Raw genomic sequence first — 27,852 nt, forward strand, 5'->3', positions numbered from 1 at the left:
TTCTTTTTGTCTTTTATTATATATATCATTATATAGCAATAGACATTCAATAAATTTCTTTCTTTTGAGTCTTTATAGAGTCTTTATATACTTTGTTGTCATTTGGAATGTACTGAGTCCTGTAAGTTTATAGTTCATTTGATTGCAATGCAGCTTGTGGCTGCATAAGGGAGGGGGGCATCGCCTTTCGACCACAAGTCCATTTCGCTTCAGGCCAGCTTTAGCGTGCCGACTGGGAACGAGGGCATGGTCACCATGGTGACCGGGTTAAGGACAGTCTGGCCGACCAGTTGAGGGTGATGTGCGACCACTTGAGCACCGACCGGCGTCTGCTTGCTAACCATGGCGGCCGGTGTGCTGGGGGCAGACGTGCCGTTCATCTGGCCGTGAGAGAACGTGTGTGCGATGTGGCCCATGACGGTGGGCTGTGTGACAGCCACGGGCTGAGGGTAGATGGCAGGTAGGTGGGCCACAGGGTGTACTGTGATGTGGCTTATAGTCTGAGGTCCAGGTGTCAGCTGCACAGAACTGGAGGTGGAGGGGGCAATATGAGCCACGTGCTTGGAGCCCGGCTGAAGGACATGGTTGACAGTTTGTATGACGGAGGCGTGCGATGCCGATCCCGCGTGAGCGATTACGGTAGGCTGGAGGCTGGGCGCTGTCATGATGTGGGTGTGGGCCGCAGGTATGGTCACCGCATGTGGCTGCTGGATGGCCGGAATGGAGGTTGGACCGTTGGCAGCCTGCGCCGGTGTTGGGGACAAAGCAGGAGCCGTGATTGGGCCGGCAGGGGACAGCTGAGCTGGAGAAATGGGGGGTAATGTCAAAGACGGCTTTTGTTGGATTGAAATGTGCTGTGTTAGGAAGGAAGAGGCAGGCCGGGGCTTTTTTAACTCTGGCTGGAATGCAGAAGGCACTTTGGGTAAGGCATTTGGCGTGGCTGACAAGCTCTCGTCTTCGATGTCATCATCAAAGTTGTCTTCGCCTTCTGCAGAAATGAAGATAATAAATGGTGATGACTTCCATTAAAGGTTCATTTCTGTTCACAAACTTTGCAAAGTGTATGAAGTACTCACCCGAAGCAGTGGAGGTAGAGGCCTGGTCATCATCAGGTTGGACAGTCTGTCGAAGGACACGGTCGATCTCAATCACATCCAATCTCTGACTCAGCTCATTTTTCAATTCGGCCAATCTCTGCTGCAGTGCGATCTTCTCCCGCGCCAGCCGCTCCATTTCGTGCTCGTAATCTTTCTCCTTCCTTTTCAGAGTCTACAGAAGAGAAGTAAACACATCAGCATTCTGATAAGCAACCAACAAGCACTTACAGTGGAGGTTTCCTTGTAATTTCTTAAAATATGTGGCTATTAATAGCTTTATAAAATAAGCCAGGCAATTATATGGGGTGAGGAAGAGAATAACAGGTGTCGGTTAAGCATCACAAACTCTGGTCTCCTGAAGCGCTTTATGTACACACTTTATGCTGATGTGTTTGAATCTTTTTCATCAATTGTGTCACATTTGTGTATCCACGGGAACATTTTGACAACCACTTAATATCTTGCTTTTTAATTTGACACAATTGTGCCATATTGCAACTAAAAATGTACAGCATTTGACTGTAATGGCCTCCTTCGCTAGCTGTCTCAAGAGTTCTAGGTTAAGCAAAGAAAATCTTAATCCTGTTCAGAAAAAAATATTAGGAGGTGAACACAAATGGCAGAGATAACATTGCAAGATTACTTTACGGAAAGCATTCGGAGAAACAATGTCGTAAGGGGCATGCTGTAGTGTGGACGCGTGGCATCGCAACCACAAGTTATGGTTTAGCTCTTTGACAGAGAGATTTTAACGCAGATCCACATTTACGACGAAATGTCGGTAATCTGGACTGAAGTAGAGATCAGGGAGCTCGTCACTCTCTGCGCTGAAGCTGAAATCATTCACCAAAATGACAGAAAAGCGCATAACACGTTCCTTATGATCTTGTAATAAACAAATATGCACACGTGTGGTTTCCTGAGAAAGAAATCATGAATAATTAGCAAACATCAGACGCTGTGGAAAAAACCACTAAGTGCAGGACCTTAAATGGGTCAATGATGTCAATTATTTTGTGTCCGTAGGGTCTAAAAAGTCTAAAAAGGTTTAAAATTTCAAAATAAATTTGCAGATTACTTACATACATTCTCTTTTTTGAGGACCAAATCTAAAATCTCTGTTTTTTTATTTCATTTTGAAATAATATTTGGGGGATAATTGCAAAAATTGTCAATGAGGTATAACCAATCTGTGTAAATTGGTGTAACCAGTGTTTTTTTAAAGAAAATATAAATATATTCTTAAAAAAAATGTGGAATAAAATATAATCATCTAGTTTAATGTAATATGATTTTTTAAACATACATTTTTACATAATTTGTCAAAGATTATTTAGAAAACAGGGCTGTTTTTAATGTCAGGACAAATATTACAAAAACGCATTAAAATTTACATTTAGAAATAACTAATAAAATGATATTTTCATGTGATATCTTAAAATTATTTTTTTTATCATTACACTTACATGCCATCAGGGTGGATAAAATATTTAATATTTCTCATTATTTGGCACAGTTGGCGGTCACATTATTTGACATTTTCAGGTCCATTCAGTCTTAACTTCATAAAAATGGTGCAAATGTAATTTTTTATTGCATAAAATCAACATAAATACACTATGTGCATTAAAATATACCTGATGCATGCTTTTAAAACAAGTTTTTTTTTAAAAGAGATTTTTGAATTTATCATCTTGCCAAACCGTTTTTGTCGCTGATCTAAATACGTCACGTGTCTTTATGGGATCTTTACGGTATGTGTGTGAAGGCAAAACTCAAATGATCCCAAAAAAATCCCAAACGCATTTTCTGTGGATATTCCGTAATCTCTGTCTGAAATGGGCTATAGAGGAGAATGTTACACACTGTATCTAAATATGTAAGAAAGTCATTTCAACTTACTATTTTAAATTTTGACCAATGGTGAGTTGCTGTAACTTATAAAAATAAGTTGAAAATATTCTGATGAATTAAAGTAATGAAAAACATAAACAAGTGGCAATTTTATTGTACCAAAACATTTTTAAACTCAAATCAGAGACATAATCAAGAGTCATTAATGGAATACAGAAGCAACCTGTTTTCCAGACAGGTAGATGTCATGTGCTTCTGCGTAAGCGTGTATGTAATCTCATAAACATCCTCTATAGGCGTAGACACAGGTTCCTGTTTCTTCCTGGATGTCTCTCCAGAGTTCACCTCCCCCCACGCTCTGTTTTGCTTTCAACAAATTGCCGCCCTCTTACTAGCACATAAACATGTGGATTACCCAAGGCATGGCAGCCCCTCCCAATTCTGGGAAGGCATATGCTTTGTGTGCACGAGTGCACAAGATCGGTGGGAGGAGCCTACGATAGTGAAGCTCGGCCAATCACCAGTTGACATTTGGGTAGAGAGAGACTTTTCATGGCAAATGAGTGACTACATCTTTATCTACACGCATAAACACACACGCACGCTGGTTTGATTTCACAAACATGAGCCATACAGCAGATTAAAACCCACAGTGAGAGAGGAGGCGAGAGGAGCAAGACACTGCAGACACTGGGCCGGGCCTAAGCGACCCAGTTTCTCATCTCTGTCAGCTGACGCAGGAGAAACGAACGGGCACAAGGACACAACAACAGCTTAAGTGGATGGATAGAGAAAGATTCAAGTGTCTTTATAGAGAGTTGAACTCCATGAAACTCAAAGCTCATGCTGCGCTGTCATATGCATGAGAACAGATGGGATCGATTATGCCAAATACACACAGACTGTGCATGAAGAGAAATGAACTCATGTGACCTTCAGTGAATGTTTCTGAGGTTTTTTAAGGCAAAGCGTAAGAGTGGTGTCGAACACGAGTGAAGAGCAAATGCTTTTATTATATTAATAAAAAAGTAAAGTGGCTTGGATATAATCTTGTAAGGATAACGAATATATTTAAAGCCATGGAAAATTATTATAATAACATTTTAATTGTGTTTCCTGTAGCTTAATTGGTAAAGAATTGCACTAGCACTAGAATGGGCTGGTATGATAAAGCAAAAAAAATGATGGTTACGGTGTTGCGGTATTGTCATTGCAACACTAATGTGTTTTTTATGAAATATATGAAGAGTTTGGTTCCAAAACGCGATAAACGCCATTTTTGAAAAAAAAATTGTTACTGCCAAAATCAGAATTATATCAGGTCAGTAGTTAAAAGTAAATTCTTAATTTTACGCCAAATCCAATATACGCCGTGTTATTCTGTCATCTTTTCTCCCTTTTTTCCCAAAATGCGATAAACGCCACTCCTCCTTTTTTACAGAACGCAATAAATCCATTCCTGAAATTACAGCGCACCATTCCACGCAATGTAACAAACAATGGCGGCGCGCTGAGTACACAGAGTCCTAGTTTTCCTCTTCTACTTTGTACTTCGGGATCAACAAACAAAAACAAAATAATACTTTAATTGCATTGATAGACCTTTGATAGTTTTCTGTGACGGGAAAGAAACGTAAGCCATCAACATCTAATAATTTACGCGAGAGGCACTCGGGTGCTTGTTCTCCCAACAGCATCAAGTTTCTCATGCTAACACATTAATCCCAGGGGATCTTATGAAAAACTTTCCATTATTTTACTCAAAGTCAACGAAAATCGAGCAGGACCAAAACATTTTACAGCTGATCGCTGTGAAAAATGCTAAGCGACGATGTCAAGTAAAACCGCAGCAATGACAGTGTTCTTAATATGACAAAGTAAGTGTTTTTATTAATGCCATTAATGTTTATTTTGTTTAATTAGTGTGTACAACTGTTCAACTAAATGAATGTAAAATGGCAAAGATGAATGCACATTTGATTGAATAGATTTCTAGCATTTGGAAAAAAAAACTGTCATGGATTTATTGCATTTTATGGAAAAAAGAATTAGTTTTTATAATAAATCTTTGAAAATCAAGTTATGGATTTGAATTTTTTATGTTTTTATAACCTAAAGATGTCATGTGAAAGTTTGTAACAGAAAATAGTGGTTTTCATCTTGTCACTTTCTTGGTATAGAAAACAAGTTTTTACCGAAATTTGTCAAAATGGATTTATTGCGTTTTGGAACCAAACTCTTCATATATTAAATGTAAACATCAAAATAATTAGACTATATATGATGATTTAATTAAATTTGTGTAAACACAGCTCATATCTTGGAAACAGCATCACAGAAAATTTTTGTGATTTTGAAACCTTGACTCTTTAAAAAGAAAACGCCACTGTTTTTCAATATTTTACTATGTTCTTACCTCAACTTAGATGAATTAATACATACCTATCTTTTTTCAATGCGTGCATTATTAATATTTGTACCGCGCTTCTTGAATGTATTAGCATTTAGCCTAGCCCCATTCATTCTTATGGCTCCAAACTAAAGTTTTATTTTGTGCCACCATACTTACTGGTGTAACTACTCATGTAACTGGCTTTAAATAGGGAAAACATGAAAGTGTTTGGTAGCTTCTAAATTCATCCCTGTTTGGATCCTAAGGAATGAATGGGGCTAGGCTAAATGCTAACACATTCACGACACGCTGTACAAAGATTAAAAGTGCACACATTGAAAAAAAGATAGGCATGTTTTAATTAGTTTACATAGTAAAATTTTGAAAAACGGCTGTGTTTTCCTTTAAAACCTTGGTATACCTTGAAACCAACTCATGCCTTGCTATAACTCATTAAAAAAAGTAACAGATTGTATTCACTGTATGTCGCTATGGTTAACAGCATATGCCAAATACATTAATATAAAACGATCTGGCGGCAAAATTTATTTTAAACTTGACCTGTGCCAGCACACTACTATACTACAATTTTTAAAGTCTGAGACAAATTTAGGCAACAATTTAGCAGTCCACAAATTCATGGAGCCACGACACACTGAACTCAACAAACATTGTCAACGTTAGCACAAAGGGCTTGTTCGAGTTTGTCCAAAACCCTTTACATTTTCTGTGTAAATGATTGTCAGAACGTACAGTACTGTGCAAACGTCTTAGGCCACCATAACCAGCTTTGTTTTTTTAGCAAAGTTTTAACGTCAATCCATATTTTTTTCACTCTTTTTTTAAGATACAAACAGAAAATATGTACACAGAATTAAAAACAAAACAACTTTCAGAACTAAATGTCTTCTTCAGGCATCAGTCAGTATTTAGTGTGACCTCTCTTGGCATGAAACACATCTTGAGCTTTTTTGAGGAGACTGAAGTCCTGAAGATATTTGATTAGAATTAGAATTTAGGATTTAATTTTATTTAGGTTTAAGAGATCCTGCAGCTGCCTGCTATTGCTCAAGTGGAAGGGGAGTTTACCCTAAAACTTGACATTTCAGTTTACATTTTTAATACTATATACACTTTTCCTGTATTTTCTGGTTGTATTCTAATAAAGTGTCTGAGAAATAATTATATATGATCACTATAACAATGCAAAAACAACAAATCTAATGGTAGCATGGTGGCCTAAGACTTTTGCACATTACTGTACATCAAAGTGTCTTTAGGGAAGTCACACCACTAGGCGGCCATGTTTGCAACGCTTCTAGGCAGTTATTTCAGTCATGCAAGACTAAAGTCCTATCTATTAGAATGAGGAACAGCACGTTTCTCTTAAATCATGTGATGAATTCACAATTAAACAACATATTTCTGACCAACAATTAAACCTGTTAACAACTCCACCTTAACTTTTGTTTCTTAAGCTCAAATTGTGCTAAAAACACCCGTTTCAGGGTAGTTTAGCTACTGCGCAGTTTGTCAAGTGCAGATCGCGCAACGCTGTATAAAGCCCCTCCCCTAGAGAAACCGCAGTCTTTTACCTATTGATGATTGGTTAGTTTAACCGGAAAGCAGGACTTTTGTTGCCAAAGTGGTCATATAAAGTACAGAAAGGATAACATTTTTGTAGGCCAACCCCAGAAGTTAGTGCCCTTGCTAAAAAGCCCATTCAAAGACTTGTGAATTATTGCAAAAAATAAGCTCTGTGTTTAACAAAAGTTTATAACACTTACATGTTTTGTCCAACAAGATAATCTTTACAGATAAACATAACTTTTATGAATTTTGAAATCTAATTGTGCTTACAAAAAATTTTGTGTTTTTAAAATTCATAAAAGCTGTGTTCATCTGTGAAGATTTTTTTTAAAGTAAAGAGGAGAAGCAAGGACCCCAAGTGTGTATCAAATTAAGGACTAGATTTATATACTTCGTTATGATGGTTATGTAAAATTACCATTTTATATACACACATGCATACTGTTAACATACTAACATTTTAGATTTACTGACTAGATTTTAACGGGGGATTTTAACTTTTAATCAAGTTTTTAATTTCTATTAGCCTACGAATGCATTTTGTTTGATGCCTAATTTTTTCCCAAATTTTTTTATTCAAATCATATTTGGAGGACCCCCACAAATACCACCACAAACCCCCAAGGGGTCCCGGACCCATGCATTAACCGATTGCACACAGGCTTCACTACTGTAAAATTCCTACTAATGAGTTTAAATGTCATTCTTGTGACGTGACGATGTGCAATGTGTTGCCTTTTAAACTTGCTACCCCAGTAATATTTTCTGCTTCGGTGCTATTATTTATAAACAATACACAAGATGTGTACAGACTTAATGCACAATAAACATTTATAATTACACCGAAATTATGATTAACATCAATTAGCTTCTGACCCAATTCTTTAATTTATAAACTAAAACTGATTAAACTCAAAGTTTTCAACCAGTAAACAAGACAATGTGGGGACGTTCATCTCATAACTACAATTAGTTTATTAGTTTTTGGGATTTAATGATCCACTGGATAAGAGCTGAGGCCTGTACATACAACTCACTACAATAGGGATGAACTATACTTTTCTCCAGAGGTCAGACGTTGCGTCTGAATGAAACACACCTGAACCAGATATTCAAGGCCTTCGGGTTCATAAGAAAATTATGGGCAGGTGTGTTAGAAGAGCAGCATGGCATGTGTCCCTTTAGCTCAACTGGTTGAGCATTATGATAACAGAGCAAAGGTCATGGGTTCGATCCTGAGGGAACACACAAGGTTTAGGTTTGAACAGTGGCGGCTCGTGACTTCTCATCCGAGGGGCGTAATTCAAAATAAGTGTTCGGAGTATCATGTGTGTGGTTCCCTTTTCCAAAATGTGTGTCCTGCATGTCGAGAGATCCTGTGTGCATCACGTGTTTTGTCAAAATAAGTGCATGCTGCACATGCGTCAAAACCGTTTATGATAAAAGAGACGCTCACGTCACAAAATACACGCAAGAAAATCCCTTAACATTAAAATCTGATTACGCATGAGATTATGAGAGTATCTGGCAAACGCCAGCGTCTCTTTTCTCATAAACCCTTTAGACGCGTCTGCAGCAGACACTTATTTTGACAAGACATGTGATGCACACACAAATCTCTCAAAGCGCAGAACACATATTTTGAAATTGCGAACCACACACATGACGGGCTACATACATACGAACTTCGCAAAAAAAAAAGAAGTCACCGGCCGCCACTGGCTTTAAAGTCTATAAAAACAAATGGACCCTGGTTTACATGCTTTTGGTCCTCGTCTTGTAATATAACTACAGATTCAGAAATGCATTACAGATTGTTATGATTTTTTCTGTAGGCTGAGCACTATTTGTTAAATATATCTTTTTTCTATAATCTATAAATATCTATTAAGACACACTAAGGCCCTTTAATCACAAATAGGACACATTTATACAGACCCACAACTTTACTGGCATACTAACCCTCGAACAATGAGCCCCAATGCTGCACACACACACAGCTCATCGACCTCTCACACCACGTGCGCTGGACAAGCATGGCCCTGAAGAAACAATAACAGCGTAGAAAGCAGATCCGGGCTGGTCATTTGATATGGGTGCAGGTGTGCGTAGACTGGAGATTAAGAGGAACGTGCAGCTTGGGGTGGATAAGGAGAACTGCGTCTCGTGTGGGGTCGTGGATAGTGGCGGTTCACATAACCAATCAATACTCGACACTTCCTTTGTCTTAACAAATCAGATGCTGGGGTACCCTATCGTTGTCAAGGCAACAGTGGGAAACAGGCACTGTTTCCAAGGTAACGGGAATGGAGAGTGGGCAGCAGGGTGCGACAGTGTGTGCTGCCTGCATTGGGCAATAGTATAAAAGGTTGTTTGATTGAGCACCTCTCAGAGACAGTGTTTCCCATATACATTGATTTATTTGTGGTGGCCCACCACAGAATCAACACTGCCCCCACAAATTGAATTTTCATGATTCCCATTTACATTTTTATTTCACTATTTAAAACAGCTTAATTCGGCTTAAAATATAATTTGATATATAATACAGATCAAATACAGATACAGATCAAAGAGTAGAAGTGAAACATATTTCAGGTGCCAACACTAGATCAAACACAAACACGACATGATGACGTCACATATATGCTAATTAGCGGGTACAACCACCTGTATACAATCATTTCAAATAATAAATCCTTAAAACCTTTATAAAGTGTATTGTAAATAGTAGAACTGTGCATAGTTCTGGTCCTGGATGCTCACTGGTCTGTATTATAGCTGTGGTGAAATGTACAATATCGTGGCAAGTTAACAGCAAAACTAACATACTTAATGTGTTGGCTTCAGCAAACAAACTTTAGCTTGCCACAGATCTAATTCTGAATTTCAATAGAAACATTCCCTTTCCTCTGCCTATAAAAGACAATTACACAAGAGTGGTGAGCCCTCCTCTCCCTGGAGGGCAGGCACATTCCTTCCTGGCTGTCTTTACCAGACCCTCGTCGACCCACCCCCTTTACTGATGGGACCTGTTGACAGCTCCAGCCCACAGCTGTGCATGCCCACCTCTGACAGTCACACACAGAGCCGGGCCTGCTCCACAAACACCCAAACCCAGTGAACCCCTGCTCTGCAGAGCACGGCCAGAGTAAAGGAGAAAGGGATGTGGAGTAGTTAAATGCCTGTGATGCACTAACTAACCAACTAGTTGGTTTTTACAACAGGGCCTGTTGCATTTTTAATGGCGCATGACACGTCTTGACAAGGGAATATCCGACCTGTCCGCTTACATTGCGAATGCATGCATCAGATTCATATTTACGATTTATTTCCAACATATGAGGCCTAAAACCGTTCTGGAGAATATCCTAATCTATGCGCTTTTTTACACGTTCGTGGGTCGTATACGATCTGTGCCACGAGGGGAAAAAAATCGGAAGCGAGTCATTTCAAACATGCAATGTAAATGCAACATAAGGGTCAAGTAAAGAAAATCCTCTTGGTGTCTCACAAGCCAAACACATGCTGCACTGTCCCAGTTTGTCATCTTTAATGGCGCTTTCCATTGCATAGTACCCCATGGTGCAGCATGAAATGTATAAAATACATGTTTTTATAATACATGATTATAGATGGTTTCATTGGACGCAGGTGCGTTGTCGCAGTTACGCATCTGGGCGGAACTTAACTTCAGGTCTCTGTTTGTTTAATGGTCTGACTAGTGTCTAAACTGAATTCTGCAACAAATACCTCGTCAAAAAATAAATGTTTTGATTTCCTAAAGATAAGGGGAGACGGCGATCATCGATCACCACTATGTAAAGGGAGATTTGGCAGCCGATCTGTACTTAACATCGTATTCATTATAGTACACATTTTACACAGTAACGGTAGCTCAGTGTAGTGTTTGATACGCTTTAGCAATGATTTGAACTAAGGTAATGTAATTCTTGTTTATTTTGCTTGTTATCAGAAATGAACTACTCTAAAAGGATTTTGTTTTTATTGATTCTTAGCAGAGTTTACCGGAAGTTACATTTATTCCACGAAAGCCGCTTGTTTCTGTTGTTACTGTCTATATTCATTACATTAAAAAAATTCTAAACATTTAACCACCATGGGCCCCCCTCTGCCGCCCGCCACATCTAAAAAATATCCTAGAGAAAACACTGTATGCATATCTATATCTATATGCATAGGATGAGTCCTGAAATTGGACAATGTCACATTCCGTGTAAATGGAGGAGGGGCAGTTCTGCTGAACAAAGAAGGGGGGGAGAAAGAGCCACGTTGCACCCATGCGCTTGCTCATAAACAACACTGCTGTGAAGGATATCCCGTGACTCCAGTTTGAGGCATTTGGTCTATTCAAGCACAGCTGGGTCTCTGGTTTGTCGTGGGTCTGAGAAAGAGGAACTCTTTCACTTCAGTGAATATTTGTTTAAGTGCAGAGATAGCTCAACCAAAAACATGCATTTCCTTAAACTGCCAACCTTTGTGACTCACCTTTTTAACTATCCGCTCTGTTTAGTCAAATGCCAAATATGCGCCTACGTCATTGATATGGATTAAATATTATACTATGACGAAATTCATGATGAAACTGACAAAGAGATGTAACATTTACTATTCAGTCCACTGAAATATTAAACTTAGTTAACATTATAAAATAACAATATCGCATATATTTTTTGGAAGGGGACACTAGTGGCAGTATTGGCTTTGATGCCCTACACAAGATAAGACCAAATGGAAAACATGCAGTAACAACTTCCTTTAACAACAACATACATGTGCAATGATAAGAAAGCATTAGCACGCAGGATTCGGACAGCAATATGAATTATATTGTAATTCATTCTTTTTTTAATTATAACTTAATTTACCATGTATAAAAAAGAACAGCATTAACATTTTGATAATAACTCATGGGAAAGTCTCAAAAATTAACGACCATGATGCTTCTCCTCTTAAATTAATTTAAAACATTACTTTACATTTTGGAAACTAATGCTGTGTTCCAGACACCTCAGATTTAGGATATTTCCCACCTCAACCCATAAATAATGTCTGAAATGGAGCTATTATAGGGACAGCTTCCAGTCAGGCTTTAGATTAACTCATTCCTTGCCAGTGTTTTTTAAAAAAGTTGCCAGCCAGCACCAGTATTTTTTATGATTTTCACAAAAGTTTAATGCCTTCCAGAAAGTTTCTTCTATAAATATATAAACATACAATATATCAATCAAAAGAACAGACCTTCTGCTTTCAAACAAACAAAAAATGTATCCTCTCTTTATTTGTTCTTTTTTATCACCTCTCAAATATGGGTAGGTTTCTTCAAAGATACAAAAGTTTGAGCAAAATGCTTAGATAATTGCATTTTTGCAAAGGACTTTGGATAGAGATCAGATTCATGATCAAAACATACACAGAGTTTGAAATAAAGGGATACTTCTTTTATATGTTGGGTAAGAGATAATATCGAAAATATGGATTGCCGGAAAAACAGGCAGGGAAGGTTTTCTCTTAATTGACGAGTTAACTCATCAATGGCGGGGAAAGAGTTAATCCAGGACTATGCCTTTGGTAAATTAGGACATTTAAGTAGTTTTTACAAACATACCTTATAAAAAACAATACTGGCGTGCATTTGGAGACAAAGCTATGGTACTAGAGCTTTGATCGTATCACAAAACTCACAGTTCGGATCACATTACGGCTTTTGAAGCACGGATCGGATCATTTTTCGGATCAGAAAAAAAAATGGGTGGCAAAAATCTAATAACAAATAAAGAAATTACAAACGTTTATAAAAAAGAACGAAGTTGCACATTAAGTAAGGTCTAAAATTAGCATTAGGTACAGAAATCGAATTAAATAAAAAATTTCACTGTCTTTATTGTACGAATGAAATATTTTTATTACTTTTTTTAGAGCCACAGAAGTGATTTTCTCGAATCCAGGGGGAATTCCAAACGGCGTTTCAAGAAGAAGATGCAGCATAACCAGTCGTTTCACATAAAAACGTACGCTGTTTTCTATTGTTCTGTTCAGTATGTTAATGTACTACAATATAAAGGGGGTCGCACACCAGCGTCGGGCCGAGTCGCATCTAGGACAACTCGGAGGTATTGTAGAACCAGAAGTGCACATTAAATAGCACGAGCTTAGTCAGATAGCGTCTACTTCAAAATGCAAAATATACGTTAGCAGCCAATGTTAATCATTAATGATTTGGGACAAATATGATGTTATTTAATGTTAAACTATGTGAGTGTCGCGACAGGGATTTGAGCAACTTCCAGAGTCACAGCTGGGCGATGCGGACAGGCGCCACCGGTGTACGTATACTCATAGAAAAACGAAGTGTTAGATTTTTTTAGAATGGCGCGGCACTGCCGGTGTGCGATCCCCTTAAGACACAGTAGCTCAACTCTCTATAGTTTACACATGTGGAGTTCTGATCTTTGAAGTGAATTACGTCTGACTGGAGCTGGACCGGACACATTTAACCGCATGTGCGTACAGAAATCTGCTCACTTTAGCACCATTATGCTGTTTAATTATTTTAAACCACTTTAATGAGCCTTAGAAACACGTGCAAATTAAAAACTTCCCTATTTTAATTTGCATATTATTTCGCGAATCGCATGCAAGCCGAACCGCAGGTTGTAAAAACAAACTGGCAGAAAGCACAACAGCTTTAAGGGCAGCTGGGATGAGACGAACATTAAATCTTTTATATTAAAATAGCATGGCAAAAAGAGCCTTTTCAAACCACTAGGAACCACATGATCCCACCCGAAAGGACGAGACACTGCTTTCTGAGGAGTATAATGTAGATAACCAACTGACCCACATTGCCCTTGTCTCTGCTGCTGACACACAACACTGCACAAAGACAGGACATGAATCAGCGCTTCAATGTGACTCTGTTCATCTCTCAGGAATGATCTAAGTTCTTGATTTAATCATAATCTTGTGATTGCAAGGACTGATGGCAACTTAAGTCTAAGGGACATTGGATAAATAATTGTTTTGTTATTTCTGTACAGCAATATTTAGCTCAGTGAGTAGTGCATTGCATTAGCAGGACAAACGCAATGGGTTTAATTCCCAGTGAACACACACATATTGATTAAATATGCACTGTAAAGTAAATGTAAAATGCAAAGCATTCACATTAGATACAAGACCAGATATGTTCAAAACAAATAACCCAAAAATATAAACTAACAATTAAATAGTTAACAATACACCTTAAACCTGTCATAATCCCATCAGCTGATTTATACAAAACATAAGTTTTACGTCACACAGTCAGCAAGATACAGTCAATTAGGCAATAACAGGTTCTCCAAGATTTCTTTATAAAGAGGCAGCAGCTATTTCACGGTTTTAAGGAAGTGGCTAAGCTAAGATTGAGCTGTAGTACGAGCGTGCCGAGCTGTGATAGGAACAGCAACAAGGGCAGCGGGCCAAGAAGGGGGGGGTCAGTCACGGGGGGTGACGTCACGAGGCTCTGTGTAGCCATGTGCTCGCTACTCATGTGGCAGAGAACAGGAACGAGTGGAGAGACAGGGAGGCAGCAGAAAACTAGCACAGGAGGAGGAGCTTTAACTGCAAGCAATGACACAGCCAGTATTACAGGGAAACTCCTGAGAGAGTTTTTTCATGCTTTACAGAAACTGCGGTACAACTATGGTGGAATGAGTTTCCTTGGCAAGCAAACGAATAGTTAGGGAAATGAAACGAAGAGATTTTCTCAGTCGCACTGAAAAACCGGAGTAAATAGATTCGCACTAAACATAATATCAATGTCAATCGTTCAAGTAATCACTGCAATAACAAATCAATTGGGCACAACAGGACTGACGTCCCAGGTAAATCAGGTGCCATAAAGAGAAACAAAATGAAAGCAGTCTTATCAAATAATCCTCTTATTTAAGAAAAGCTGATTGATTGGTGAGTGAAGAATAGTGGGAGGAGCCACAGACCAAAGCATGCAAAAGCTGGCATATGGAGGTGAGGGGCGCATGCCTGCTATCTCCCATGGCCCAGCAAACCTTGACACACGCTGGGCCCATCGCAAAAGACACATACAAACAAACATAGCTCTAATCATTAGGAGAAGCCTCGTGACCTACAAGCACATGCACTAATCTCTGAGCAGGAACACAATGATAAGACAGAAAACAGCTACTGATGGGATCCAGCTGGAATCATTGACTAACTGTATTCTATATACATTTAATGGTAACTACACAAGCGTCCACAAACCCGTCCTACAAGATAAACAAATGAATGGAAATTGATAGTGTCTAGCACCAGGAATAGGAACAACACTGACAACATTTTTCTTTAGCGTGACAGTTTTTTCCAATGGTGTATCTGTTCCAGTAACAATCGACTTATTCCAACAAACGTTGCGTAATTTACACTTGCGAAAAAAATATTTTAGTCAGTTACTTGGATGTTTCAATCAAATTAACCCAGTCAAACTTAAGGTTTCACAAATGTATTTGAAATAATTTAAAGAGTTTTGCCTTCTGTATTCTTGTCAATTTTTTCACTATATTTTCTTAAGTAAGCTTTTTTTACTATAATGTCACAGTAAAATTTAAATAAAAACTTGTTTTGAAATATTCTGGTATTTTTTTACAAATGACTTCTCAGGGTTCCCACACCTTAGTTGCCTTTAAAATCAAGGACCTTTCAAGGACTTTCCAGGTCCAATACCCTCAAATTCAAGGACTAAATGTGGGGACACATTTCAAGTGAGTGCAAGGTTACATCGTGTTACCTTTTAAGATACATTGTTACAGTTCCCTTTCGGGGAAACTCATGCTGCGTCACTGCGGTGACACTTTGGGGACGCCTCCAGGGGTAAGTGTGTCTGAATGTGTATATTAAATTCAACCAATGGTGAGGCTTAATGACAAAGACAGGGTGACGCAGGAGCCAGAAAATATATCGCTATCTGAAATATTGCCAAAGACGGCGTTACAGGGACGCAGGAAATATGGCAAGGGAGACGCACCGTCTCGTTCCCTTCTCCGGGGAACAACAGTTACATACGTAACCTGAGACGTTTTCATGTGTCAAACACAACTATGCAAAAAAGCATTTTAGTATGAATCAACATTCACATACAGAAAATATGAGCATTTAAAGCGAACAGTTTAGCACGTATACTTAAAGTCTAAAATCTTTATGATATTATCCTACACTACACAGGGAATAATATGGATTTTTCCAGAAAACTTCTCGCATAAAATAGATTCAAGCACTTTCAATGACCTGTATCTATGTAAGTATATTTTCAAAAACTTCCCAGGGCATTGAATTTTTTTCCCCAGATTCACAAACTTTCAAGGATTTCAAGGACCTGTGGGAAACCTGTTATCTGTGAGCTTCATTATTTAAAAAAAATGTATGTGCCCTTATAATCTTTAATCAAAATCTTTAATCTCTTTACTTCCGGTCACGAGGAATGGCGAGAGGGCGGTGCCCGGGAAAAGATCAGCGCGATTAGCAACATGACCCAACTTGCAACGATCCAATCAGTTCTTGATGGACAAATTCAAGTCCCGCCCCACTCTTTGAAAGCTGCAGGTGTTTTTACATTTTCTGCCATTTTCTCACTCCCTCTAACTTCTGAGGAATGGGGATGTTAGCTGTATCGGTATTTTTGCACAGCCCTAATTTTAATAGTATGCGTGTTCCCTGGAAATCAAACCCCTGATGTTTGGATTGCCAATGCAGTTGAGCTACAGGAAATTAATCACGTCAAGTTTATTAAAAAATTCATCACACCGCCATCCTAATCACAAATATGATTTTCCTGAAAAAACAAACAATGCAGAAGTACATATTCAATACAAGTCTTGCACGTCTCAGTACGCTATTGACTCAATCAAAGCAAAGCTGTTTTTGACAGGCCATGTGCTTTAAATAAATAAGCCACAGTAAGCCTGGTTGAGCAACAGGGTGGCCAAAAGAGGAAAAAACAGATAATGTTGTGGGCTGGACCGCTTTGTCAAATCTAGCAAGCTGCTTAAATCCACACTGCCCCAGATCCCTGCATGTCTCGCACCTCGGCTCAAATCCTTTGATTTGATTGGACTTCTTTCTGCTGTACAGGCGTGCACATGTTTGCTTGCTTTTATCAGATAGAGCACAGCTTATGATCTCGGTTTACACGAGCCGAATGAGGGCGATGGTTCAGAGAAGGTGCTCTGCATATACTTAAGGAGAGCAACTATGATCAAGCAATGCGATCAAATCAGATACATATCTAGCCCAAAAAGACTCGCTTATCTTACCTGAATGTATCTCAGAGCACTTCTCAGAACGCTTAGGTTAGACGTCTTCTTTTCATCAACATTTGGGATATTCTTCTTAAGGGTCTCAAAACACTCCTTTAAATGAGCCCGTCTGAGAAAAAGAGGGAGTTCAGCTAAGTCTTATTTTTTTATTGCGTAAAAATTAGGTATAAACCTGCGTATGCGCTATGATAAATCTCTTTAAGACTGTACTTTTCTTTTAAATGTGTACACACTTTTAAACATCTATAAGGGGCCTGTATGTGAATTCTTCCCACAGAGCAAATAAAGCAACCAATGGGATAAAAGATCAACTTACCTGTTCTTTTCAAGTTTGTTATGTACTTCTCTTGTTCCTGCCCTGTAAACATAGGTCACAAGGACTTTTATACTCGTCTCCCAAACATAATAGCTAACAAACATGCAGCCATTAACCAGCTATAAAACATTAGCTCATATACGATAGCTTCCAGTCTTGACTCACCCTCCAGGTCTTTTTTTCCCATCCAAATTACGGTGGTCATCAGGTGAGCTGCCACTGGCTGCAGGACTGGTTTGGGCTGAAGAGAGCCCAGGCTGCGGGAGAAGTGGATGCTGGGAAGCTGTGATGATGGAGCCGGGGTAGGTCTGAAGCGGCTGGGGTGGGGAAGGTTTGGTGCCATTGGACTGACAGGGTGATGTGGGCTCTGCCTTCACCTGAGACGAGATGAGGTTGTGCTGGTGAAGTGTCTGCTGGTTTAGGAGTGTGTGGACATCTTTTCTAGGTGGAGTCAGGTGGGATGCTGTCGTGGGGCTGATAGCTGTGGTGGGGGGCGTGGGGAGGGCCGAGGGTGTGGAGGATACCACTGTGATGGGAATGACGGTGAAAGGCATGGTGGGAGGAGGAGGGGGAGCCGGCGCTGTTACAAGGCGATGCTCTGGACCCGAGTCCTCAACTCGGGTCATGTGGTTAATTCGTACAGGTTGACCATAAGAGTTCACTTCTACTTTTCGTTTCTCCGCCTCTTGTTCACAACGCCGCTTTTCCTGAAGCTCATTTTCTTCTGTTAAATAAAAAAAAACAAAGATTGTGTTTACTAGTGATCAACTGATATGTCTTTGATACAATGAATTATTTTAAAGGGACACTTCATTTTTTTTGAAAATATGCTCATTTTCCAGCTCCCCTAGAGTTTAACATTTGACTTTTACAGTTTTGGAATCCATTCAGCTGATCTCCGGGTCTGGCGGTACCACTCTTAGCATAGCTTAGCATAATCTATTGAATCTGATTCGACTATTAGCATTGTGCTAAAAATAACCAAAGAGAAAATTAAAAGTTGCAATTTTCTAGGCAGATATGGCTAGGAACTACACTCTCATTCTGACTTTGCTGCTGTAACATGGCTGGAGCAGGCGCAATGATATTAAACAATGCCTGAAAATAGTCCCCTGCTATTGACAGTAACCTATTTTTGGGCATTATCAGCAGACTTTTTAACACAGAATGAAGCTTTCTGTTAATGGCCGTATACCTAGATACAGCTATTGGCTAATACATTGGCTAATTAATAAGAAACATATTTTCAGTATAATAAAAAAAATGGCCAAATACCAGCAGATCAATACACGTACTGCTTGATGAAATGCATATTGGGTGTGCATATGTAAATTTTAACTTCAAATGTATGAGTATGACATGATAACGTCCCATTGAAACTGGGGCATAAGATGAAGTTAGGACAAACACAGATCAATGTGGGTCAAAGGCCCAGTCTAGGTACAGAATAGATTATATTCACCTTAGAGTGAAATCCCATATTGTGTGCTTACAGACAAACGCGTGTTACTCGTTACCATTTAGGAATAAATTGTACTCTGAGCAGCGAGCACATCATGTACAAACCACCACTACGCTGCCTCCTTCTGCAGGACAATTTCAAAACATCAAGAGGACCACCTGATGGACCTTTCCAAACCCTCAGCATCAACTGCATCTTATTCAATACAGTTTTAACAGTGAAATTAGAGATGGGTTATACTTGTGCTACTAAATAGTAGGGGTGTAACGGTACGCAAAAATCACGGTTCGGTGCGAACCCCGGTTTTGAAGCCACGGTTCGGTTCATTTTCGGTACAGTAAGGGAGAAAAGCAAACATTAAACTGCAGGTTGTTTATTACTATAAACTTTTTTTTACAATTTGTTTACACTTTTTTAAACACTTTTTATTAAAATATAACATATAAAATATATATAAAATGAAAAAATAATAAATAAAATACTACTGCAAAGTTCATTTTTACATTATTTTATAACACAATGTAACTCTTTTCTTAACCTTCTCTTAAACTTTTTCTACTAAAACCTTGAACTAACAAATTCAATTCCTGAATACATTTATGAACTATTAGCCTACATTTTTGCCACCAAAAATTTTCTGTTTTGATTTATTTTGGATTGTTTAACTCACAGTATTGAATTGGCTATGTACCATCTCTGTATAAAAATAATATAACTGCTCTATGTGTAACTGCATAGCAAGCAACATGATGATATACTCATTATACACTCATTTTGAGATTAGTGAGCTGCATACATAGCCATCTTTGATCTTTTGCACGTTTCTCCTAATCTTTGCTTGTGTCGTCAATGTAAGCTGTGACTGTACTTACGAACCCCTCCGCAGCTGAGTAACAGCTGAGTAAGCCCGGGTTACAGCTCTTCTCTGTCCCGACCAGCTGATCGCATTGTGACAATGATATGATTGACATGATGTACAGATGAAAAATCTGATCACGCATTCCGTATTCTCGCTGTCACAGAAAGCGCGTCTCATGAATGCGTAGCAACGAAAGACGTGCATCCTCTCACGCACTGTTGAAAGAACAAAGCAGCGCGTTGACACGCGTTTAACATGCGCTGTTAGATACGACACGTAAACGTTTACATCAATAATCAAACGGATATACAACTAAGTAAATAAAAATCTTTCTGCGGGCCGAATTATGTTATATGTTTGACAGAAGACTTGCGCTGAACGCGGAGACGTCCGCCACTTAATCGGGTCGTGCGGAAACGCACGTATTATGTTCCGCACAGGCGCACACAAAATGCATTCGGCCTTTCGGTGCACGTGTGCACCGTGCCGAAAGCCCTGAACCGAAACGGTCCGGTTCGAATACACGTACCGTTACACCCCTACTAAATAGTATTGGTCTCATAAAGATGATTGAATGCTCCAAAAAGGGTAAATGTTTGGCAGAAGCCCTTTTCACACAGAGATTACGGAAAACACACAAAAAATGTGTCCGGGATCTGTCCGGAATCATTTGAATTGTGGTTCATTCACACTGCCACTGATTTTCCGGAATCTGTGCATGCATTTACACACATACTATAAAGATCCCGTAAAGACGCATGACATTTTTTCCACAACGCCTGAAGTTTGCTAATTATCCGTGATTTCTCTCTCTAGAAACCACACTTGTGCATTTTAGTTTAAGAACAGAGATCATAAGGAGTGCGAGATGTGCTGTTCTGTCATGCTCGGATAGTGACAAACTCAACGGTCTCTGCTTACAGTTTACAGTTCTCACTATTAACTGGTTGATTATTATTAGCATTAATATTAATGAGATGATGGCTGTTTATTAATACTTAATAGCACATATTAATGCCTGATTCTGCAAAACCTTATTCTACATCTTTAACCCTCCCCATTTCTACCAATACTTAAATTAACAATTTCTATAGTATTAATAAGCAGTAGTTGGATATTAAGGCAAAAGTAGTTAATAATTAGTTAATAAAGATAATTGAACCCTAAAGTGGGACAAGAATAATTGATGTACTTTTATATATTATTTCTTCGAGCCGTTTCAAGCCTATCCTTGTATCATATACTAAATAGGATTTAGAAAGTAATTAGTAATAAGTAATTATATACTTTTTGGAGAGAGTAATTTGTAAAGTAATCTAATTACATGATTGAAGATGTAATTAGTAACTAGTAATTAATTACTTTTTTTGAGTAACTTACCCAACACTGGTCCTCACTATGACACACCCCTTACGGCATTGTTTTTGCGTCTTGTTCACACAGAAAAGATGCTTTTTGTGTATGTTACGACAATGTTACTAGGTCCGCTTTATTGGAGCGATCCTAGAACATTTACAGGAAGGCGTTTGCGTTTACGCAGAAGCCTCTCTGCCAATTTTATAGGGGTGTCACAATTCTCCAAATCGTAAATTTTGGATTCTAAGGTCGCGATTCGATTCTTGATTTTTACCTTTTTTGAAAGCACAAAAAAATGCTACGCCATTTTTAGACTAGACTTTTATGAAGTATAATATCTGACCTTGAAACCAGAGATGCCCTGCCATGTTAGTTGTGCTGCCAGTGGGAAAATATGGTACACGCTACTGCTGCACAATTAATCGCATCGCAATCGCGATGTCAGCCTGTGCGATTATATGACAGCAAAATGTTGCAATTATATTAAAAAAATAAATGTGTGGACTTGTTAACACAAACGTTCTGATAACAATTTGATGATTTTCCTTGCTGTTTAAAAAAAGAAAGAAAAACGAACAAAAAAGGCAGTGCACGTGTGGCATGCACGTGTGTGGTGTGCGTCGTCACTTATACCAGAGCGAAGATGGATGCAGAGGAGGTTGACAGTGATCTGGTAGCTAAAAAAAAACAATGTCTGTTGTATGGCGGTATTTTGGATTTAGGTTTACTGACACTGAGCAGTTGCTACATCAAGTGGCAATACGAAAACATTTCTAGTTTTACAAATACACATTTTAGCTAAACTGTGTGTGGATTTTCCTTAAAACCCATCAAGTTGACACATGATACCATTTAGTATAATCGCAATCGCAATATTAGCATCAATAACCGCAATGGGAAAAATTACCCAAATCGTGCAGCCCTAGTACACGCACATACCTGATAAAACAAAACTTCCTGTCAGATGAACATTCCTGTTAGTACTTGGCACCTTGTCATTTAAACACAAGCGGGAGTAATGACGAGTTTATATGGACGCGAAATAATAATATGTCGAGGTCCGCTGCTTTTGTTGTAAGTAAACATGCTGCACAGTGTTTTGTACGTGTATGTTAGAGCTTTCTCTGAATTTTCAGCGCAATTGATGAAATAAGATCACGCAACTTTCACACGCTTTTAGCAAAGGCTAAAAATAGCGCCATGTGTTTGAACCAGAAGTCAGAAAAGACGTAAAACATTGTGTTCAGTACCTCAGATTAGATAAATGGGCGGAAAAACGTTCGAAATTTGAGGCTGTGACTTAATTTCGATAGATTTTGACACGCTTACAATTTTACAGAAATTTTCTTGGACCAAAGAGCTGTGTAAATGAGGTTAGAGTGTCACATCACTGTGCTTGTTTAAGGAGCTTCAAAAAACAAATCTCAACAAACGGCTTACTTTGGGGAAAATACCCGTTTGTCAGAAATTAAGAGGGGAGTGCTTGGGAAATCTTTGGGTAAGGTTAACCCAAAACGGTTTATGGGTGTAGTACTAACAAGACACAAATGAATTGCTTCCTCATATTATTTAATTACTGTCATGAAGCAACCAAGACAGCAATTAATTACTACATAGTCTAATGGTACCTATTAACACACCACAATAGGTATTAAAGAGGGCATGTGTGTGTGGTGACCTAGTAATAATATACAGTGGAAAAAAACACATAAGCGTGCCTTTGTATGTGCTTGGAATGTCATTAGAGGTAAAAGTCGGCTAGCGTCACATCATGTGCACACGGGGAATAACGAGACTTTTATCATGTGTGTCTGCAAAGGGGGTGGTTCGAGTCTTCCGCCTCCACCGACTTAATCTTAGCCAATAGCAGTACAGAAATCCTCCCCCAACCAGTCTCCATCATGCACGAACAACGCTAGCATCATACTGCTGTGAAGACCAGGTGCAGGGGGGTAGATGTGTGTACTTACTATTGAATTAACAACCAATTAGCAGAATACACAAGAAACGATGGTCAACATGACTGAAACGTTCAATTCTTTTAAAATCAGAGTTTCCTTTCAACATAATGGCTAGATAATAGGCAAGACATTATAAAAACCACACTTACTAAATAAATTGTATCTATGTTTCCTATATGTGTGTTCGAGTGTGTCTATTCTGTATGTGCGTGTAAAGGTGAAGAAAATCAAAAGATCTCCTTGAGATAATTAAACATTTCAGGTTGTGCTAAGTTTAATAGTGAAGCACTACAGAAGTAGGCTTCTATTAACCAACATTATACCGAAAACATCAGTCATGTCTATATAATACTAATTACACTGGGTGACACCAAATTGTCCAATAACTTTTACCGATAAAAAAACGTATGAGTTATGAGAATTGCTGTACATAAAATGAGAGTTAATATGCACCAAAGTGCAGTGCACTTTATAACCGCACTGCAAAACATGCTGCCTAAATGCTATTACACAGTCACATGCTGCTGAGTAATAACCACAAAGTCAGCAAACAGGGAAAATAGAGTGAAACTGATTGAGGACACAATGCAATTATTTGTTGAAACACACATTTGGATAAAACTAATCATGTTTTACTTAGTTACTTGCACATTTATTATATAAATTGTCATGAATTATTGCTAAATTATAAAAACGGTGTTCCAATAATGTGTTATATAACTGCAGTACATTTTGGAAAAGCAAGCAGGGGGTTACTGTCCTACTTTTACGCTGGTTGTAAGCCCCCTCCCCACACAGAGCAGCGCTCTGGCGCGCACATGGAGAAAATGGGTTGGGTTTAGTTCACGTGGATTCTACAAGAAGGCGTGGCTGAGACAGAGACGTCACGGGGCGTATCTAAAACGGACACGTCACTGCTCGAGAAAGCGCCAGTCGTGGAAGCGTGTAGCGCGGGAGGGAAAAACAATAGTCAATACTGCTTATCTGAAATAAATAAACCATTAAATCACTTCATTTAAGAACACTCCGAGAGTGTCAATAAAGACCTATTTTCATTCACACTATAGAAAGAATGCAGATGTTAGTGCGTAATGTGATATTCCGGTAATGTTAGCTCATTATGTACAGAGCAACTGGCACTCGCGCACGTACTTGTAAGCCACCGCCCTTGCAAGCAAGCAGGTATGTTTTACATAGACACCATAGCAATAGAGAGTTCAGTCACGAACTACCACAACACTCAACGAAAATATAAACAACCTTCATTTCAAAGAATGGCTGTCACTTGGGGAAATACTAATTTATAACTTACTACTGCAAATAGGCGAAAGATACATTTCTGCAGTCATGTGTTATGATCAGGTTTAACGTTACTATATGTCGTGCCACTTTGACATATTTTACGTAGGCTACAAGCGTTATTGCATCCAATGCAACAAAGTATCACATTAAACGGAAAGGACATTTGAAAAAGGATCGATTCATGTTGACAAGTCATCATGTATCACTCAAAAAGGTTTGTGTCCCAAATTGTTCATTTTCTTCACGTGTTTTCTGTTGTTGCTGGGCTTGCAATTCCAAAAACTTCGCCGCCTCTAACAGCGTTTCGATGCTCATCTCTGTTCCTTGTATCGTCGAGTCCAGAAACAACGGCGGAAATTAATAAAAAAAATACTAACTAGCCAGATTCAACTCGGGATCCAACCTCTTCACTTATCTAAAAAATAATAATAAAATAAAGAAAATACGTGACTGGATCCCCTTTGAAGTCACTCTTCCACGCACGTAGAGGAGTTACGACAAGATGGCGGGTTATGCTATTCAGTCAACATATCGGGCCATTGTACATGCAACCGGACCCCGCCCCTTCCACGTAGCCACGCCCACGCGTTGAGTTTTTTAAGACACGGAGTTAGCCCGTTATTAATATTCGTGTTTGTTTGACTAATTACGTTACAGCCGTAATGTAAGAACACGAGAGAAATGTCTAATGTCAAGATTATATAAGGTGGTTAAACACGCTTACCACAAACCTTAAAAACATACTAGTTGCAATATCCAGGTTTTTCGCAATAGACAAAGCAACGCCCATCCTTAATTATTAAAACATGAGATTAGAGTAGCCAATAGGAAAGCGGAAACAGAAGGCATGGTGTCTGCTCACATGGGTGTCATTCTGCGCGTGTTGCACGCCAACTCAAAACGAAAATGCAACGTGCAGATCGACCTGCTGTCACTGTGCAAACAGACTTCACAAACAGTGTTATTGAAGCGCATTGTCACCATGTTTTGCCTGCGATCAAAACATTTATTATTTCTGGGGCATAATGTAATGTGAGGATTAGCCAAGGTACGCATTACTAATCAGGTTTTTGGAGCTTAACAATAGGGCTATTTATCATACAACTTTATTTGATTGTTGTATGCACGACATGACTACGTTGAATTAAAAATGTCATCGTTAGAGACCCCACAGTATTTTTTCCCTTGCTGCTATGATACATGCACTGACTGAATAAAGGGGTGTCATGTGACTGTTACCATGGAAACTTGTGAGGCAGTGTCCTGCAGGACAGTAGGGAGTCTTGAGGACTGGAGTCAGAGGACGGTCTGGTGACAACACGAAAGAGAATTGCTGCAATGATTTGATATGTCATACTTGATATATCATAATTTATCTCAAGTGTAAAGTTGTAAATGTCTATAAATATACGCTTTATTACTAATAAAACAAGTGTTTAAGGAAACTTCCAGAAAGGTGAGTAAAAGTGACCTCTTATAATAGGTAAACAAAAGTCACATGACCAACAACTGCCACGTGATACAACTGAGAAGTTGAAGAAATGGATTCTTAATTTGAAATGAAATCTAAGTAAAAATCATTTAAGATAGTCATTTGTCTTTTGGTATGTCAGATCAATGCTTTATTTATTATTAAACATTCATAGCTAAGGTACAGTATGATGGGTTCTGTTGTGGGTTGACAGGAAGCTCCCTCTAGCTGAGGTGGGTGGATAAGACAGCTACTGGTAAAAAAATAAGTTCCCATTCCACCCACTAAGCATAATTTGAATTTCCAAACATATTATTTTTCAGTAACTTTCCATCTATCCGACAATGCTTTGTATATTTAAAAAAAAAAATGCATTGAAAACAAAACACATTAGTGCAGTGGCATGATGTTAATTTCTATAAGGAGTAACTTTTTGTTTGATTCTGGTAGAATAAATAGCCTTAAGATTCAAATGTGACCCTGCCTGTGAAATCCAGGATAAAGTCTCATAATAAGGAGCATCAAAGTTTAATTTCATTCATTGATTTGCCTTTAATTTTAAATCTTTGACATGGCCTTAGTTATTTTCCATAGAAAATATAATATACAGTACAGGCCAAAGGTTTGGACACACTTAGCTAAAATGTTAGCTATGATTTTAAAAATCTTTTAATCTGAAGGTGTATGGTTAAATGCATGAAATTACGTTTGTAGAAAAAACTATACCTGTGCCAAACAGATTAATTTCTGTTATTAGAAAACTAAAATTTTATTTTAAAATTGTATTTTTGAAATAGATGACTTGCACTGAATATTACAGAAAAAGCTGTCAATAAGAGCCCAGATTAAATGTGAAGTCCTTCAATATTCTTTAAAATTCAGTCTAAAGTAAAACTTCAAGAAGCTTCTTGATAAAATGACGCAAGTATGGTTTCTAGGCAAAGGATGACTGCACTTCAGATGATAAAATATAACAGAGTTTTGATTTATTTTGGATACTTTCAGTCACCAACATAATTTCCCCAGTTGCATTTGTGTTATGCCATAGTTTGGATGAGTTTATTATTATTGTGCTATGTGGAAAAATATATAAATAAAGAATGAGTGTATCCAAACTTTTGGCCTGTACTGTATATATTCCTTCTTGCCAGTGGTGGAAATGTCCATGATTCACTGGTGGGACTCTAGTTGTGGACATATTTTAAAACCAATAAATCCCACTATATTTATGTAATTTGCATACGTTTATAGAGTCTAATATGGGGATAAAGATGGAAATCCTCTAAATTTTGAACTGGAACTCCATCCCTAATTACATTTCCTGGACCCCTAAATTCCCCCATTTTCAGTCTTGCTTGTAGCTGTCTATACTATGCATGATTCTTCATTTCATTTTAATCACAAAAGTCAAAGCAAAGTGCATGCAAACACTTATAAACCTGCTCTATCATCATACCCTTATATGACTCTCACATGGCATTGCAGATAGTGAATAAAATCCTGTGAATTGCTTCAGTGCAATTAAAGTGCAACAGAAGCCTGTTTACCCATAGGAATTTTCACGTGATTGTCCACACGTTATCTCCTCGTGGGCTGCCAGCGCCTTCCTGTTATAAAGTCCAGCTCCACACAGGACACAAGATGTTTGTACTCAAACTCAAAAGGCTCAAACTTCCTGCGAAACATCCAAAAAGAAATTTCAAAGAGAGGAAATGCAAAAAACAACAACTGTTTTTGGACTACTATTTCTGGAGGCAGACCGCTATTCCAAATACTTTTTTGTCTGGGGAGTCAAAGAGGACCTTTTTTCCTGAATGTGTAAAAGCAGGATGCTGTTTCCTCTTTTTTAGGCTCAAAA

The 27,852-nt window shown here is 38.5% G+C and overlaps 1 protein-coding gene across 2 annotated transcripts; it reads right to left on the reverse strand.

Moving 5' to 3' along the window:
• Positions 1-27,560, reverse strand: mnta (MAX network transcriptional repressor a). 2 transcript variants are annotated; one of them, XM_055196597.2, is made up of 7 exons: positions 27,542-27,560; positions 25,763-25,831; positions 17,749-18,307; positions 17,584-17,625; positions 17,265-17,376; positions 1,077-1,269; positions 1-988 (listed from the first exon to the last, which is right to left on the reverse strand). In XM_055196597.2, exons 1-7 carry the CDS (start codon positions 27,543-27,545, stop codon positions 210-212), a joined length of 1,758 nt encoding a protein of 585 aa, XP_055052572.2. In that variant the 5' UTR covers positions 27,546-27,560; the 3' UTR covers positions 1-209. The 2 variants fall into 2 exon arrangements, with proteins under 2 accessions (XP_055052572.2, XP_073719334.1); XM_073863233.1 differs by lacking the exons at positions 25,763-25,831; positions 27,542-27,560 and adding exons at positions 19,201-19,203; positions 24,769-25,181.
• Between the last annotated feature and the right edge of the window lie 292 nt (positions 27,561-27,852).

This window comes from Misgurnus anguillicaudatus, chromosome 24 (genome assembly GCF_027580225.2).
Source record: "Misgurnus anguillicaudatus chromosome 24, ASM2758022v2, whole genome shotgun sequence".
NCBI lineage: Eukaryota > Metazoa > Chordata > Actinopteri > Cypriniformes > Cobitidae > Misgurnus > Misgurnus anguillicaudatus.

Coding starts and splice junctions, on each gene's coding strand:
- mnta (XM_055196597.2), bottom strand. Junction 17,626..17,748: donor GGGAAAAAAAGACCTGGAGG/GTGAGTCAAGAC, acceptor CTATGTTTACAG/GGCAGGAACAAGAGAAGTAC. Junction 17,377..17,583: donor AACAAACTTGAAAAGAACAG/GTAAGTTGATCT, acceptor TCTTTTTCTCAG/ACGGGCTCATTTAAAGGAGT.